We start from the raw sequence: 18,342 nt of genomic DNA, 5'->3' as shown, positions 1-18,342 counted from the left end.
CTAATTTGGGGTGAGAAAGCATGCAGAATTTGGCTCTGAGGAGTCTTCTGCTTTGCCACTGTTCTCCGGATCTGAATGGGATATCACTTTATCTTGTCCTGGGTCTGTTCTTCATTACACACCTAGTTTAAATCAGTGTGAGTGCCTTGTGAAATGTTCTCCTTGATGCCATTGGCCTCTCTCAGCAGCGAAACAGCTTATAGAGTTTAGTGCATCCGTTAAAAAGCGCTTGGGGCTTGATTTTTCTGCTCCTGCACTCAAGCAAGCCATTTAAACCATCACCCGTGCAGGTACAGCCTCTTACACATTTTCCGACAAATCCAATTTCCATCAGAAAATGTCAATTCCGATGAGATCGAAGCATTTAATCCCCGAACATCTTAATTCTGATGGATGGATCCTCCCCAGGGATCCCCACAGATGGCGGAGATGAGACGTGCTCTCATCAGCCTGGGGTGGAGAGGATGCTGCTGGAGGCATCGTCCTGTGCAGGAGCTGTGATGGCGATGGGAAACAAGAAATGTACTTATTCAGGGCTGGATTGAAGCATAAACCTAAAATTTCCAGCGCACTAGAAATTCACAGAATCACAGAATGTTTGGGTTGGAAGAGATCTGAATCCCACGTAATTCCAAGCCCCTGCCATGGGCTGGCTGCCCCCACCAGCTCAGGCTGCCCAGGGTCCCATCCCACCTGGCCTTGGGCACCTCCTGGGATGGGGCACCCACAGCTCCCTGGGCAGCAGTGCCAGGGCCTCATCAGTTCACCATTTTTGGATCAAATCCTGCTAAACCTCTGGAAGGACCATGAGGAAAAGGCAGTCGGTATACCCCATGGGCTTCCCACCAACACACCCACCTTTAGCATCCCACCATCGGCCAAAGTGTCTGAGCATGCACAGAGTGAGCCTAGACGGCTGATGAGAAGGTTGTGGCAGTGGTCACCTAAGGGCAGCCGTAGGGTCTCTGATCCATCATTCTGCAGAAAGCCCTCCATGTGCCTTTTCCACTGGATCCTCTCCTGGAGGCCCGGAAAGTTGCATCCCCTTTGCTCTGTGTTCCTATTAATCGCTGCCAGTGGGTATAATTGGTAGCTAGAGCACACAGACCCCATTAAAGCCCATGAGGGTGCCAAATGCTCTCATTCAGGCACAAATGAAGGAGCAATCAAACCCACTTAGGTAATAAAAACAGCTGGAGTCTGCAGGCAACCGCCTGAGGCACCAACCACATGGCAGGCAGGACAATCCTCTGAAAAGTCTGCATTGAGGTGCCCTTTGATTGAAAACGTGGGGATTAGGAGGAGCACTGCAAGGGTTCATTGGCTAAAAGCAGACAGACAGAAGGAGAAATTATGAGTTGTCTTATAAAAACAACAGGGAAAAGGAACTTCTTAGGCGTAGAGTTTGCTGGAGACAATTGGTTCCCTATGAGCATCTGTAAGTGTCATGGTTACCACAGTGTTCCAACTCCTTTTGCTAACTTTGCATGCTGTGGCAGATAACCACCACATCCGACCCTCACAAGGAGTAGCAATGACCTGAAGAGCTTTCTGGCTCATCACATCTGTGTAAAGGTTCATCTCAGGATGAATTTCCAAAGCCAACCTATGGGTCTGTTGTTAAAATATTCATTATTACTACTTCTTTAGAAGCATTCCTACTTGTTTTGTTGTGTTTTTGCACATCCTGGTTGTAAGGTATGTTCTTTCCAAGAAACTGGTAAGTCCTAGATAAATCCAGAGGCTTTGGGACTGTTTATGAAGGACACCTGTTCTATTCCTGCCTAGGCTAGCACAGGGGTACACCACAAACCACAAACCCGTTCAGGAGGTGGAAGGAGGACAGGCTTATCCATGGATTACAGCTGGATTAGGTCATGGGCAATGCAAATGTGGGTTGTTCAGAAAGTTCATAGCCAAGATGGAGCAAACCCAGGGCAATGTGCTCAGAGCTGTGTCCTCTAGACAAGGTGACACTCAAAATGTGAGGTTTGTGTGCTTGGAAGAGCACATAGTCCGTAACCTCCAGGACATATTCTGGGCAGCGCCTGCAGTCAATTCCTTGCAGCATCACTCAGCTTGCTGAGATGCTGGTGTCCTCGGAGGGAGTTACATCCAGGAGCTGCTGAAATGCAGAAAGTGAGGAGAGGGGCAATAGAGTGACCACCAGGAAGAGCCCAATGAAAGGAGGATAAAAATCCCTCAGGAAAGCTTCTGAGTGTCAAAAGAGAGTGAATGAGCCCATGAGCTGCCAGCTGGAAACGCCTGGGCTCACCACAAGGCACCCAGGAGGGCCAATTCACCTCCGCAATAATTCCGCCTGCGTCTCCACAGAGCAGAGAGCTCCCAGCAAACAGCTCTGGCAGTCGCATCCTGCCCATCACCTGATGCTGCAATCCCTGCGCAAGCAGCAGAGGGGAGACCATGACTCAGAGCTGTGCTGGTGGAAAGCAGGAGGGGAAAAAGCTTCTGAGCTCCTGGATTGGCAGAGCATCAGCGTGTTGGCAGAGCTTCACTGGTACTCGGAAGATCAGAAGGAAGTATGCTGGACTAGGGTATGTAGGGACTGCCTGTTGTCCCTCTGCCATGCCTCAGGCCAACAGGGATGAGGTGTTGTGGTGGCATCAGGGGTGCAGGACTCAGGATTTTGCCCTGTGAGGGCTTCCCTCTGCCCCTGTGTGCAACAACTCCACAGCTCTGCTTTAGGGATCTGCTTGCTGCATGAGCATCATACAGTGGCTGTGCCTGCATCTGGGAAGTCACACACATCTCCTATTGCTGGATCTGATCTTTCCTGTGCAGATTCAGACCTTAAGTACTGTACTTTTGGGGCACACCAGCCTTTCAGGTGCCAGGGCTGGGTTTTCTAGCTAGGATTAATGCATGCTGCTCCCTTGATTTGCTCGGAGTATAACCAAGCACCCTCCTACCAACCGCACAGCCTCTGTCACCATGTTCAGCATTTTTGGAGGTTTCCTTGCTCTGGGGCAGCAGTTCTGCTGCCCACCACACCTGTGCAGGGCTGGGAGCAGCCATAGGGGTGGCAGAGATACAGCCACCAAACACTGCATGTGAGCAATGACAGGATCTGGGCGTGGGGGCACTCAGAGGGAAGGAGGTGCTATGAGGTGATGTTGCGTGCAGGTGTGGATGGATGGAGAAGTGTTGAAGGGACTGGAGAGAGGAATGAACAGATGGAGTAGACAATACAAAAAAAAAAAAAGAAAAAAAAAAAAGAAAAAGAAAAAAATAATTTAAAAAAAAGAAAAGAAATGAAGAAAAAATAAAGTTGGTGAAACTTTTCCTTATTTCTCTGCTCGCTGATTTTATCCCCGGGTACCTTCTTTGCCTTTGGGAGAGTGGAGGGGGCCCAGTCGGGGGGTGAGCGGAGTGGCCACGGGGCGGGCGGAGGGAGGGGCCTGGCGAAACCTATCCAATGAGCGTCCGGGGGGGCGGGGGGGCCGGGCTATAATGCCCTCGATGCCGGGCGGCAGAGGCAGACAATACCGCGCCCCCGGAGCCGGGCAGCCCGGAGCGCCCCTGCCCCGCTCCCAGCCCCAACCATGATGTCCATGAACAGCAAACAAGCTTTCAGCATGCACCCCATCCTGCACGAGCCCAAGTACCCCCACCTGCACACCAGCTCCGAAGCCATCCGCAGAGCCTGCCTGCCCGCCCCCCAGGTAAGCCAGGCGCCCCACTCGTTGGGGTCCGTGACTTTCTTGGGTTTGGGTTGGGGTTGTGTTGGGCTTGGGGTTCCCGTGTGGTGCGATGGGGCTGGTGGGATCAAACGTCCACCGAGTGGCTCTGTCCCACTGCCCAACTCGGAGATTCCTTTGGATTCCCACTGGCTCCATCCTCTCTGCTTTCTTCTGGATGACAAGGGTCGGTGCCCGGGGTACTGCTTCAATTTTTTGGGTGGGAGGCTAAGCTCGGTCAGCTCACCTGGCCCAGGGAACAGAGCAAGATGTCTGTAACGCCACTTGCCTTTAACCCTCTCCCATTCTTCTGGTTTGTTTTCTGCTCCCCGTTTATCCCCCCTAACCCCACATCCAGATCCAGGGTAACATTTTTGCGGGCTTTGATGAGACCTTGCTGCGGGGCGCCGAGGCTCTGGCCGCTGTGGATATAGTATCGCAGAAAACCCACCCGTTCAAGCCGGATGCCACCTACCACACCATGAGCAGCGTGTCCTGCACTCCTACCTCGTCCTCCGTGCACCTGCACCACCCGTCCGTGCTGACCACCCACCACCCCCACCACCATCACCACCAGCCTGCACAGGGCCTGGAAGGAGAGCTCCTGGACCACCTCAACTCTGCCCTCCCCCTGGGAGGGGTGCCGGGTCCCGACGTGGGCTCCACGCCGTCCCACCCTCATTCCCACATGTCGGCCATTAACCACATGGCCCACCACTCCCAACCTATGAACATGTCCCACCCCCACGGCCTGGCGTCCCACGCCGTCATCTCGGGCCCCGAGACAGAGACGGACCCGCGGGAGCTGGAGTCCTTCGCCGAGCGATTCAAGCAGCGGAGGATCAAGCTGGGGGTGACCCAGGCAGATGTTGGGTCTGCGTTGGCCAACCTGAAGATCCCCGGGGTGGGCTGCCTTAGCCAAAGCACAATCTGTAGGTTTGAGTCCCTCACCTTATCCCACAACAACATGGTGGCCCTCAAACCCATCCTAGAAGCCTGGCTGGAGGAGGCCGAGCGGGCCCAGAGGGAGAAAATGACCAAACCAGAGATCTACACGGGAGGCGACAAGAAACGCAAGCGCACCTCTATCGCTGCCCCCGAAAAGCGCTCGCTGGAGGCTTACTTTGCCGTGCAGCCGCGGCCCTCCTCGGAGAAAATCGCCGCCATCGCCGAGAAGTTAGACTTGAAGAAGAACGTAGTGAGGGTCTGGTTTTGCAATCAGAGACAGAAGCAGAAAAGGATGAAATTTTCTGCCACTTACTGAAGAAGGGGCTGGGAAGGCGGCGGGGGCAGTGCCTGGCTCCCCAGCTGATGCGGCCCCCCTCAGCCAATATTCCCCCCAGAAATGGGCAGGGTTTGGGTTGATTATTTTTTTTGTTGTTGTTGTTCTGTTTTGTTTTGTTTACAAAAATCGAAAAGAAAAAAAAAAAAAAAGGAAAAAAAACAAATCTAAAAAGGGAAACCCGCCCAAAGCGATGTGAACAGCTCAGTGCCCGCTCCTCACTCCCGCGGGCAAAGTGGCCCCGCTGTCATGACTGGTACAGACTGCTTTTGTAGACAAAACTGGAGGGAAAAAAAGAGAAAAGTGGAGAAAATGGAGAAGCTGAAATGAAAGGTCTGGGGGGGGGAGGGGGGAGATATGGGGGTGCCCAGAGCCAGAGCAGCGGCGGTGAGAGCCCGACAGGGCTTTGTCGCAGCCTCTTCCTGGCTTGGGTGGGCAAAGGGGATTGGGGCACCGCTCCCTCCTCAGTGTCACATCTTCTTCTTTTTAAAAACTGAAAGGAAAAGGAAAAAATAACTTAAAAAAAAAAAAAATAGAAAAGAAAGGGAACGAGCTGAAGCCGCCCCGACGGCTGTAAATACGAAAGCGCCGGTCCGTGCCCCCCTCCCCCCCCCCCACCGCGCTCGCTGCCCGGTCCCTGCGCGCACACACACACACACACAAGCACTTGCATGGTTTTGTTCGCTGTCCCCTCGCATTTTTGCAATAATGTTTCTGTTTCTACCTCATCAGCTAAATTAAAAAAAAAAAAAAAAAAAAAAAAAAAAAAGTTTAAAAAAATGAGAAAAAAAAAACGGAATGAAAAAAAAATTTGTTTTTGGCACTTCCCTGGAAGTCACGATTTATTCGGGGGGGGAGGGGAGGAAAAAAAAGAAAGAAAGAGGAAATTTATTTTGCTTTGGTTTTTGCCCGTATGATTTCACTGTAACGTATCCTACGCTTCGACAATCAAACCAGTGGGGCTCCCGGGGGCGGCCCGGGGCAGCGGTGCGCGGCGTCCCCGACAGTACCGAACTCTGCACTTTCTAAGGCAAGAATACTCCTTTCTTTTTTTTCTTTGCATATTTAATAGAGAAATTTGCCTCCGAATCCTATGTTGTTGGTGGGTTTTTTTCGTTGTTTTTTTTTTTTTTCTTTTTTTAATAACTTCTGATTATTATTATTTAAACGAGATTTCGTTTCGCTGTGTGTGTGCTGAATGAAATTTGGTGTCTGTGTACGCTGCAGCATTTCAAATAAACCATGCACGTTTTACCTCACCCCCCCCTCCTGCCTCCTACACTTACTGTACCCGGGGGCGACGCCGGCTCCACCGCGGGACCCCACCTCATCCCTCCGTCCTTCCTCCTCCGGGCCGGGGAGCAACGAAATAAGGCGAAAAGCATCGAAAATAGGGCTAAACCGCGTTCAGAGCCCGGGGCTGATTTTCTCCCACGCAAACTGTACGTGCAGCGAAGCCCTACGCGTGGATTTGGGGACGGAGCAGGGCACGATAACCGGCCGCGGTGCCGCTGAGACGGCGGAGTAACTCCGCTCGCATCGAAACCGCACTGAAAAACGCACTGGAGCTGTGCCGCCGCCAGGCTGGGGGGCCGAGAGGAGCTGTCAGCGGGTGGGGGGCACAGCACGCACCGAGGGGGTGACGGGTCCTCGTGCTTTTGTTTTGTAACTTTTTATTTTCCGAGAGAAACAAAAGAGAACGCACCGCGCGCATCTCGAGGCGGTGCTGCATCCCCAGCAGCCGGGCTCGGGGGGAGGGAAGGAGGAGGGGGGGGAAAGGGGAGACGACAAGTGGCAGCACGGCTCCGTAACCCGCAAAAAAGATGGGAAAAACATCCGAAGAATCCGCTCGGGGAACGCTGGATGAGGAGACGCTTCCCGGAGTGAGCACCGCACTTTTCAGCCCCCACTGGCCCGCACGGGTTTCACAAACCCCATCCCCTCCTTTGTTTTTTTCCTCCGTTCTGATTTTTTCTTTCCTTCCTTCTTTCTTTTCTTTCTTTTTTTTCTTTTTCTTTTTTTTTTTTTTTTCATGAAGCGAAAAGCGCATTTTCATAAATAGACCTTGGCCAAGTGCTGGCAATGAAATTTTAATGAAGGCTGGATGCTGAGTGCTGCCCGGGGGGGCCTTGGAGAATCAGCTCCGTGCAGCATTAGCAGCGCCCCATTCACATCCCTCCCTCTGCTCCCTCGCAGCCATAACACGCTCCAATCTGCTCCCGTCTTACAGCCTCTTCAATGGCCCTCCACCCCAAGACTGGGATGCCCAGGTGCAAAACCAGAATCTCCAGCCTCAAAACAGCGCTGTGGGGCTGTGATCACTGCCCCAAGCTCACAGGCATTGCTCTGTCCCCTCTTCAAAGTTTGCAAGCAATGCAGTTTTCCTCACCTGCAATCCTAAACTGGATATTTCACTGATGTGAATGCATGTGAGGTGAGAGGAACCCGTCCACTGCGGGGTGTTGTGAGTGGGTTGGCACGTAGGGGCTCAACGTAGGAACAGCAGAGTAGATCCCCAAACCTTCTAACACAGTCTCTCTGCAGTGCACTCAGTGTAGGGAGAGTTTGGGGGAAAGTTCAGAGCAGGGAAAGGAGGCAGAGCTGTGCAAGAAGGAGCAGGATTGCACACACAGGTAGAACAATACATGCACACTCCCTGTTCCTGGAGTGGAAAGGAAGCTCCTGAACTGTGACCCTAAAGCCAAAATAGCATTGAATGAAAGGAGTATTGATTGGGCTGGACATACGTCTTTCTCTCTCTCTTATTTACTTTTTTCTTCATGTGGGGTTTAACATACTGTGGCTTTGGCGGGCTGTACATCTCTAGGAGTGCATTCTCACCCACCGCTGCTGCTGGCACTGAGGTCAGAGAAATGGTGAAGGCCACACTGGAGACCTGGTCCCTAGTTCACCACCAATGGTAGGGGATGGATGGGGATGGGGTGAGGCAGCTGGAACACAGCTCTCCCTTGGGGCTCAGAAACATCGTTCGCAGCTCACACCGAGCCAGGGATAGGACTGGGGCACTGATACAGATGGGGCTTCAAAGCAGAGGTGCACAGGTGAGTGTGCATTGTCCACTGAGAGGAACTAAGGTGTCCACATAGCAGTCCATCTCTGTATGACTGCGAATGGTACTCTACGGACAGCACTGTACTCACAGTAGAGGTGATGGATGACCGAGTCACATGGAGACATCTCCAAATGGGGACAAGGCTGCAAAGGCTTCCTGAGGAAAGATTCCCATAGGTTCATGGCTGCTAAAGCTCTCAGACATTGGCTGCTGGAGCTCTGCCCAGTGAGCCCTGGGAGATGGATCATTTTGCTATACTTTCATGCTGTTGAGCTCCATGACACATTCACTGTTGCATTTTCTGCCATAAAAGTCAAATCCCACAGAAAATTTAGGCACCAAACTCCCCCGAGCATACAGGTAAAAACTGAAGGTTATATATGCTCTGCTGAACTGAGCCTGCTAACTCTAGGCAAATGCCAATGTGGTTGAAGACATGTGAGGGAAGCACTGTCCCTCATTTGTTCTTAGAGCAGAGCAATTTGGTGCAGGGTTGCACCAAAGCACACTGCCAAGGTGCTAGCTGTTCCTCTGGGAAGGGAACTGGGGCAAGGCAAGTTGCTGAGTGCCATCTCTCCATCCCTAAGCTATGTGGTTGGACCCACACAGACCTGTAAAGGACATGGGGGATCAGCAAGGTGACCACCAGCACCGTCAACCTCCTCGTTCAAATATTGCCAGCACGTCATAGCTTTGCACTCAGCTTTGGGTCTGGAGGAGAGAAAATGCTCCGTGTTCTTTAAAAGATTCCTGCCTTTGAAAGCCATACAGGTAAAGGATGCCCCTGCTGACGGACTCTCTTCTATTATTCTATGTGTTTTAGTGCAGAGCAGAGCAGATGTATTTTTAAAGAGGCTGGTGCTTGAAGTAGGCTCTGTTCCACTACAGGGGGAAAAAGGAGTAAAGCAGTAATTACAGGCTTCATAGGGGCGCAAGCAAGCAGGAGGACAGCCAGGCTGGAACCCAGGAAGATTAGCAATTAGCTGCCTTTGGAAAGATTTGGGGAATTGGTGTAGGGCAGTGCAGGTATGAGGGACAAACCCCATTCCCAGTCCAGATGTTTCCCCAAGACATTCAAACCTCAGCTTTTGTCCACTTGAGTCCCTGTTCATTGCAGAAATTGGGCCCCTTTCCACCTTTCAGCTCAGAAAATGGGAGCTCTGGGGAGCAGCAAACAGTGGGGTGACCCAGCCTTGAGGCATCTCCTGGGCTGCATTTCCAATAACCAAATTCTGAATTTCCTCCTCTTCCTGGGTCCTTGTGGGTGCTCAGTCTCTCCACAGCCACAAGCAGTTGTAACATTAAACTCTAGCAAGACCAGAGCCATAATATGTTCAAAAACACAGCAACACAGCTCCGTGCTTTACACACTCACTCTTTCAAAAATAAATATACAGGTTTGTTTTTTTTTTTAATAATGTTGAATAAAAACCTCCAGAAATTTAATATGATGCTTTTTTACCCAATGCATACACCACAGTCTTGGTCTCACACCACAGAGAAGAATAGTGCTCTGCTTACCAATTGCTCTACTGAAGCCCTGCAGGATGAGTCCCAAGGTTGGGGTCTGCTCAGGTCCCCTTATTTTCAGCCATAATCTCTCAGGAAGGGCTGTAGGATCCAACTTCGTGTCCCTTTGTGGGTCAGAGACCAGTGAGCTCACACAGGACTGCAGAAGCAGTGGGATCCTGGAGATGGAGAGATCAGAGCTGCAATCGGTATTTCACCGGCAGCACCTCACCCTGTTTCCAGCAGCCCGAGGTAAATGAGTGCTTTCTGAGAAATATGAAAATGTCAACTAAGAGCCATGTTTTATTTATACCAGGCAAGGCAGGATTTAGTTTTACAGAAGAAAAAGCAAAGCATACGTATTTGTACAAAGCCTCGCTTAACCATTCTGTGACAGCCCAAGTGCACATGAATCAGAGTTTGCTTTGCAGAGCGTGTTCTCAGCAATGCAGCAGCACCTGTCTGAACCCTCTTAGCAGAACCTCCGTCTCATTCATCACCAACTCCAGGAAAGCACACTCTCTCCTCTCTGCATGTATCTGTTGGTTAAACGGAGATGCAAACCCACATCAAACAAAGCTCCAACTTGGAGGAAGAAATGTCTGGTCACCTTTCCATACAGAAGGGTGGGGATTCCGTAGACACGGGGAAGTTTTAGTGCTGTAAAGCACATAGAGAAGGAGATGCACTAAATCAAGTTCATAAATCAATGCCATTGAGGTGATCTCAGAACTCTCACTGTGTTGTCCTCACCTGCATATTCCTACTATCAGACAGCTCTGAAGCTATGTCCTCTACCCACCTCTCAACTTATTTCGGGACAACATAGACCCCTCTTTGTGTTAAGAAAGTGTCCTGTAGGTACTGTCAAAGGGTTGATGGCCTGGCATTGTCTAGAACAGGTCCTTCAGCAGGATCAGGAAGGGCTCTTCACGCTTCCCACCTCTGCAGGTTAGGACAGGTTGGGAAGAAGGCTGGCTCCACCATCTGGGCATCCCAGCCAACCTGCTGAGCTCGGGTCCTGAAGAGCCTCACACCACAGCAGGTTGTTCTGATGGTGATGGACACTGGACAGATGGCACAAGCTGGAGCAGACCCCAAAATCAAGTCAGAATCAGATGAGCCTCACCTTTTGCAGCCCCTTGGAAAACCCCTCAGGGAATGGGCTAACCGCATGCTCTGAGCCTCAGGGTTCATCTATCCCATCCCATGGGTCCGCTCAGGCAGACAGGCTGGGGCTGAACCAACAGCAGAAAGAGTCCCTGGCTCCAGCCTCTCCCATCAGAGACCGAAGGCTCCCAGCTGGGAGATGTGCAGGCAGCTCAGCTCCTCTGCATGGCCTAATGGCTCCTGATGGCTCTTCCCGGAGATGTTTCAATAGTCTTTGCCTGAGTTTCTCCCTCGCAGGCTGCTGTACTTGGTGCCTGCCATGCGCAGTCTTAGCTCTGCACTGCACTCCTGCAGCCAGCGTAAGAGAGTGCTGACAACCTCTGGGTTCTTGCATGGATTTTTCCTTACCTTAGCTGTGCTGTTTGGTTCAGATCTAAGCGAGCTCTTCATGCATGCTGCTTCTATGTCTTTATTAAAAGACACAGCTTAAGGAGAGGGTGGAAAGTAGATCAGATCTAGATACTCTCTGCAGTCAAAACCATGGGAATCTTCCCTGCAACTGTTTGCAGCCTGCAGCAGCTGTGCAGTCCTACCAGCAGGATGCAGGATCAGCTCTCTGCCCATCACTAATTTATCTCCAAGTGCAGCCACCCTGCTTGCCGTCTTTGTGCTGTAGGTGTGAAAGCAGGCGGGGAGGCAGGGACACAGCCCTGATGGGTGCAAAGCAGCACCAGGGGATGCAGGAGTCATGCTGATGGAATGCTGAGCTGTGTTTCCCATAGCTCAAGGAGGAGCTCAGCTCTGCTGTGAGACAGGAAGACAGCATGAAAGCTGCTCCGGCTATTTGTGACATGTGAGACACATTCATTGGGGGCTTTTCTGGTGTGGGCTTTTTCTTTTTTCTTTTTTGGATTGTTTATTTGTTGGCTGGTTGTTGTTATTTGGTTTTTGTTGCTTTTTTTTTTTTGGTACAGGAAGTTTTCCCTCTGGAATTTCTATTGTCAGCTCTCTTGGAATGAAAACCATCATTCCAGGTGGCACTGACACTGCTAGAAGCCAGCTCTGCAGTACTCCTAGGGCAGCAGTTTGGACAGAGCAGGTTCCTTGTGCCAGGCAGGGCGTGGGGACTATTTAGACCACTGAGAATGGAGCTCCCTTCTTGACATCCTACAGAAGTTGCCAGAAGTGACTGTAAAGGATCAGAAAAGCCAGCTTCCTTTCACCTGAGAGCATCAAAACAAGATGTTGCACCAGCTTGGGAGGGCACAGCTACAAACTTATCACCATAACGTACCCAATCCCAAATCCTGCCCATAGTCCTCCCCAGATCAACCCTATTATCAGATTAGAAACAATCTTTTACCTTTGTTCCTTGTCTGGAATGGTGCTGTTAAACATCTGCTGTGCTGAGCACCAGGAGCAGCTGCACTAAGCCTCCCTTGCTGCTGGAAGGGGCTGATGTTTGCCATGGTGGCTGTGCACCCTCCTGCTGAACAACTGACTGCTGGGAGGTACTCGCTGAGCCAGCCACATGCTTCGTGATGTCAATTGTAGTTCAGTGTTAATTATTTATGATAAAACTTCATAATGTGCTGGTAAGTGGGCTGCAGGATATTTTGGTTAAATTAAGGAAACCTTAAAGCTCCCTCTACAGGGCTTTGTTCTTTGTGCCGTGCTTAGAGCAAAGGTTCAGTTAAAACTGAAGCACTACAGACTCTGCCTATGGCCTTCAAATGCTGAAATCATGGGAGTGTGGAGATTTCTGAGTCCTGGCTGGGCAGGCTTAGCAGAGCCCTGGTGAATGCTCTCTTAGGTGATGGAATTCCTCTTGGCTTGACCTCTCTTTCCCAAACAAATATCTAAACTCAACAGGCTGAGTCTTTGTGGGATCAACTCCCAGTGCTTTTACACCCCCAGTTTAGTTCATTTTATTTCAGACTAGGATTTTAACATGCTTTTAAGGAAAAGAAAAAAAAAAATCAGCTTATTTTCTTGGATTTTTCACTGGGACTACAGCATGGTGGGATGCACTGTATTGGCATCCTTGGTGACTCCTGACCACCAGGCTTTAGCAGGCTGTGCAGATAATAGAATCATAGAATCATTACAGTTGGAAAAGACATCTCAGATCACCAAGTCCAACAGTCATCTCCTCCCCACATGCCCACTAACCATGTCTATCAGTGCTACATCCACACATTTCTTGAACACCTCCAGGGACAGTGACTCCATCACCTCCCTAGGCAGCCTGTGCCACTGCCTCACCACCTTTCCTGAGAAGTTGTTTTTTTGTCCTAATATCCAACCTGAGTTGGACCAATTCCTTCACAGCCTCTATCTTCTCCCTCCTTCACTCACTGATGTGCTGGACTTTACCATCCCCCAACCAAGTGCTTCCCAGCAAATAGTTAAGGAGCCACTTGCTGGATGTCTTGGTTGGTGCATTTGTTAATGGAGCTTTGCCCTGCACGCATGCCAAAGGGTTAGACCTTGCTCTTCCAACTCTCTGCCTGGAAAGGAGCCAAAGCCACAGATTCTTCCTGGGAATGGCTGGGTGAATGCACCCTGCATCAATCCTCCTGCAGCCTAGGTCTTACACAAGTGCTCCCTCTGCTCTCTGGAAACCCTATGGGGACACAAATAAAATCAGCAGCGAGGCTCACAGTGGGCTTTAACTCTGCTTTTCTTGTCCTGAGCATTGTTAAATAGGAGCTTAACCCAAATAAGACCCTTCCTCTCACCCTGCGCTCAATTCTCACATGCTGGATGTTTTTCTCTGCTCAGCCTGACCACCTGACTACAAGCACCAGGTGAATACTAAGCTTTGAATTTTCCGCAGGTTACACCCCGTAGCAAATCTCACAGGGTTCCCAAGGCCTTGGATTTTCCCATGGATATTCCAACAAACCATGCTGTGTTCCCAGGGACACAGGGAGTGTTATGAGGTGGGGGACCCTAAGGGCACCCCAAGCCTTCAATGAAGCGGTGAGTGGCAGTGCCACCCTTGGTCCCGGAGGTGACACCTTTCTGAAGCTAACACCTGGCATACCCATCTGCATCATATCACCCCAAATACCAGTGTCATTATATGATAGTGCTTGCAGGTCCTCAGCAAGAGGAGGAATTACTACTGGGCTGGATCAAGTTGGTGACAAAGAAACAAGCCCTCACCTGTACTGCGTTTGCTGCCACAGCTACAGCGACTTTCAGATGCACCAGACAGATTTTGTTTGAAGCCTCATTAAAGAAGATGATTGACACAGATCTGGTAGAAGAAACACTTAGAACTTGTACTTGAGTATCCCTTTTGGATGTACTATTTCTTCCTGTTCTCCCACCATTTATTACTAATGTATTGTATTGATATGGCTTACTATGCTGCTCATGAATGAGGGAACATCTTTATCTCTTTTCTGATGGATCAATGTCCTTCCAGACCAACCTTCACGCCTTCAGCTTTTGCCAGCTAGCTATTTCCTTGCTCTTACTACAGCCAAGAAAATCCTTTGCTTAGTAGAGGGTTGGGTCTACACATTTCTCTAAGCTCCAGTGACACAAACATTTGGTGGCTGGGGACAGGTGCATCACAGTGGAGCTTGGAGTCAAGCAGTCACTTTCATGTTACAAACCATGACCACTGGCATAGACAAGTTGCTAAGAATCTGCTCCTGGGCACCTTTCCAAAGATGAAAGAGGAGAAAGGACACAGGTTGATTGACAAGGAGATGGTGGGAACAACGAGCACCTGAAAAACAAGCAGGGATAGAGAGAATCTACTTAAAACAAGCCAGGAGGGAGTCACAGGCAAGTGACTGTGCACTTTGCAGGGAATGGAAGTGCAGCTTGCCTCTGAGCCAAGCCTTGATGGCTGCACTGTGCTTTGTAAGGCTCTTAGCTCCTGCATGCCAGGGTCAGCATCCCTCTGTGGGCTGGTGAGGCCGGAAGGGGGGCCCTCCAAGCTACTCCCCATATGTAACTCACCCAAACTCTCTTCTCTTCACTGGACTGAGTTCTGCTGTGCATTATGGCAACGGACGTGAATTGTCTTTAGAGGGGCTCAGGTGAAGCTAAACATTGCCATGGGCAAATATTACCTCCATGCATCAAGTCTTGCTTTATCCCTCTTAATCATGAACAGCAAAATATATGTATAATTATGGAAAGCAAGGCAAAAAGCATCCTTAGACACTTGAAAGGTCTTTACTTTAGCCTGGAGAAGAGTGCGAGCCTGGCTGTTCCCTGTCTGTGCTTGCATGATGGAAAACTCTTTCCCACAAACTCCCATCTCAGTGCTAGAGAGTATAAATGCTGCTGACATTCAGCACCTCCAAGCACCACACAACCCTGTCCAGCCTTTGCTCACCATGCTTAACGTCAGATCTCTCCTTCCTACACGTATCCCCCGGCTCTGGATGGACAGCAGCAATTCCCATAACATCCCAGATCAATACTCTGTGTCCTGCACCACAGCAATGGGGGAAAAAGTGTTCCATGGACGGCATCAGCCACTCCAGATGATTTGGAATGCTCTTCCCCTTCTTTCTCTCATTTTCTTTCTTTCTTTCCTTCCTTCTTCTTTCTTTCTTCCTCTATTTTCTTCCTTCCTTTTTCTTTCTTTTTTCTCCTCAAGCTTTGTTCATCTTTTTTTCTTTTTCTCTTTTTTTTTTTTTTTTTTTTTTAACCCCCCCTCCTTGCAGCCTCTGTTCTTCATCCATTATTTAGACTTTTCTGACTGTAACAGCAACATTCGCCTTGTATACCTTGTGTGGGGTTTAAAATATAGATAAAAGCAGAAGGTCGGACTTGAAACACAGATTCTGACGGTTGCTGCTGACTTTGTCTGGAAGCTACAAAATCTGGAGCTGTCTGTGCCCAGTGATGGTATTGGTACAGTTGTGTGTCTTTCTTTTCCAGTTGATATTCCTGCAAAACTGTCTTGGTATTTGATGTTTTCATTCAGCCTTTCAGTTTCTAAAAGTTCTGGGGCCCGGCTGGCTGCAGGACAGGAGAGCTGGGCTCATGCATACCCTGCTGCTGGGCTGCAGATGTGGTGCCTGCTGCTCACCTTTCTGCATTGAGCTGAGAGAAGCTGGCAGGTGTCTCTATCCAGGATCCAGCAGGCTCTAATTGGCACCTCCGGTAGGAGATTCAACAAAGCTAAGGACTTTCCCTTTTAATTATAAATGCCCATGTTTCTTTTATGCCTGCTTTCTTCCACCATCGAAGCAATTGGGTTGTGAGGACAAATGTTTGTGGGAAACAAATTTCAAAGTCAATACGTGTGCAATCCCAGAAAACATGCTTCTATTTGAATGGGCATCCTTCCAACCAGGAGACAGAGATAGACCATGTGATATAGACAACCAATTGCAAATGAGCCCCAATCTCAATATTCATGAAGGAGTGAAGACCTGCTAATGAGCATGACCACAAATGACAAGCAAGGAGGTTGCTCACCGTTCCTCAAGCATGAGGAAAGAGGTGAAAGTCGGTAAATAAATCCTGATTCTATGTAAGAAAGAACATTTTTACAGTAAGGGTGGTGAGGCACTGGCACAGGTTGCCCAGAGAAGTGTGGTGCCCCATCCCTGGGGACACTCAAGGTCAGGCTGGACAGGGCTCTGAGCACCTGATGGAGCTGTAGGTGTCCCTGTTCAGTGCAGAGCGGTTAAAGGGTCTCCTCCAACTCAAATGATTCTGTGTAATATCTTAAATATACTTGTATACAGTCCCTTATTAACGTTACTGGTACTGAATATAAAGGCCTCATGGAAGACACCTGTCTGACTGAAGGATCTTAGGAAAGAGGCTCTATCTTTTGGTGGCTGAGAGGGCTTGTAGGAAAGAAATCACCTCACGCCACATAGAATCACAGAATATCCCAAGTTGGAAAGGACCCATGAGAACCATCAAGTCCAACTCCTGGCTCCACACAGGACAACCCCCCCCCCCAAAAAAAAAAAAATCAGACCATATGTCTGAAAGCAATGTCCAAACACCCCTTGAACTCCAGCAGCTTGGTTCAGTAAACCATTGGGAAACCTGTTCCCTGTCCACCACACTCTGGTGCAGAACCTCTTCCTGATATCCAGCCTGGTATCTCACAGCACATGCAATCTGTAAGGACGAGAATAGATCATCAGCAGAGGCACCACCCAAAGGAAGGAACACACAACCTGATGGCTTTGCTGTACGAACTTAATCATGAGGACTGTGCAAATCATCTGAATTGCCTGTGAGATGCAGAAGTCTGGCTGCTTAGCCTTTCTGGCATTGCTGCTTCTCCAAGATGAGGGGGATCCTCAGAAAACATGCTCATTTTTCATGTCAGTGAGATCCACAGAGGTAGAGAAATCAACTGAATAAATGACAAATGCTCTTAGGAATGGCTGAGGTGCCACTGTAAATGAAGATATTGATGGAGGAATGCCAGCCACGTCTGACAACACTCAGCAGAAGCCAGGTGACATCACTAGGTTCTGCATACTGGGAGGTTAATGGGGCATGTTCTCACCCTGAGCTGAGCCTTCACAGAGAACAAGGGGATTGGCTCAGCAAAAACAGACCTAATACTCTCAGTCATTGGATTTCTGCTCTGAGCTGTCTCCAATAAAGGTGCCTGCATCCTTTTTCTCATTCAGTTGAGACAGCATCTGACCCCACAGGGATCTGCAGGATGGGTGCAAGTCAGCCTGAAAGCTCTTAGGTGAAGGAGCACTGGATATGTTAATGGCAAGTATTGTTAGGAAGTTTCCATAGCCCATCTGGCACTCAGAATAACTTCTTCACCATAGCCCCAGGGAAAATTTATCTGTCAGGATTAGGCTGGCTGTCCCAGGCTCTGCCCTTACCTAAACTGGATTTGGAAGAAAATGTATTTGGAACATGTACTTGTCTGTGCTGTTACAGCAGCTCTGGGAATGGCTGATGGAACACAGTCCATGAAGAAATCCATCACCAGGGATCAGTGTAGACAAATACAAACAATTACAGGAGAAATAGAACCAAAGTTACCAAAGGAAAGGGTACTCTCAAGACCAAAGGCTGTTGGTGAGCCAGCATCTCTGGATGTGGGGATCACAACAGCACTGCTTGTATTGAAATGGGAGGTTACAAGTTCGTGGGGCTTCTGAAACAGCACTAAGGAACATCTCTGAAACACACAGGGTGACATTTTTAAGTCTTCAATTGGCCAGCCAAGCCAGGCTTGCAATTTACTCTTCCCAGGATCTTAGGCACCCAAAGGAAATAAAGAAATAGCATTTCTGATAAATCCAGGAATCACAGCACTGTTAATAGTCAGAATCAATTAAGATGACATCACTAAACTCAGAAAGTTATGTGCTAGGAGTATAGGACTTTCTTAAAATTATTTTATCTGTACAGATGTCTCATTTGAAATCTTACTGAGCTCCTGGCAGACTGGCACTGAATAATCATCCCTTTATAAAGTGCTTTCTTTCCACCGGTGTTCAGTACATTTGGGAATCTGTTCCCATTCTGATGCTTTGAACGTTCAGCTTCCTGACACCAAACGCTCGGTGACTATCCTCGTGCTTAAACACTGAAATGTAAAAATCACTGAATGTCCAACTGCCCTTGCTGAGCTCAAGTAGGACTGTGAGCGCCCAGTGCTCCCTGAGGGAACCCAAGGTTTTTACCAGGTCTTT

The 18,342-nt window shown here is 49.4% G+C and overlaps 1 protein-coding gene across 1 annotated transcript; it reads left to right on the top strand.

Annotated features, from left to right (window-relative positions):
- Positions 1 to 3,563: 3,563 nt before the first annotated feature.
- On the top strand, positions 3,564 to 4,962 carry LOC306951574 (brain-specific homeobox/POU domain protein 3; the record flags this gene model as incomplete). Its single annotated transcript, XM_079542101.1, has 2 exons — positions 3,564 to 3,683; positions 4,057 to 4,962. 2 exons carry the CDS (start codon positions 3,564 to 3,566, stop codon positions 4,960 to 4,962), a joined length of 1,026 nt encoding a protein of 341 aa, XP_079398227.1.
- Positions 4,963 to 18,342: the final 13,380 nt, after the last annotated feature.

The sequence above is a fragment of the Tetrao urogallus genome, assembly GCF_951394365.1.
Source record: "Tetrao urogallus genome assembly, chromosome: 13".
NCBI classification, from domain to species: Eukaryota; Metazoa; Chordata; class Aves; order Galliformes; family Phasianidae; genus Tetrao; species Tetrao urogallus.
The sequence above is the reverse complement of the archived record's forward strand: the minus strand, read 5'-3'. Positions and strand labels throughout refer to the sequence as shown.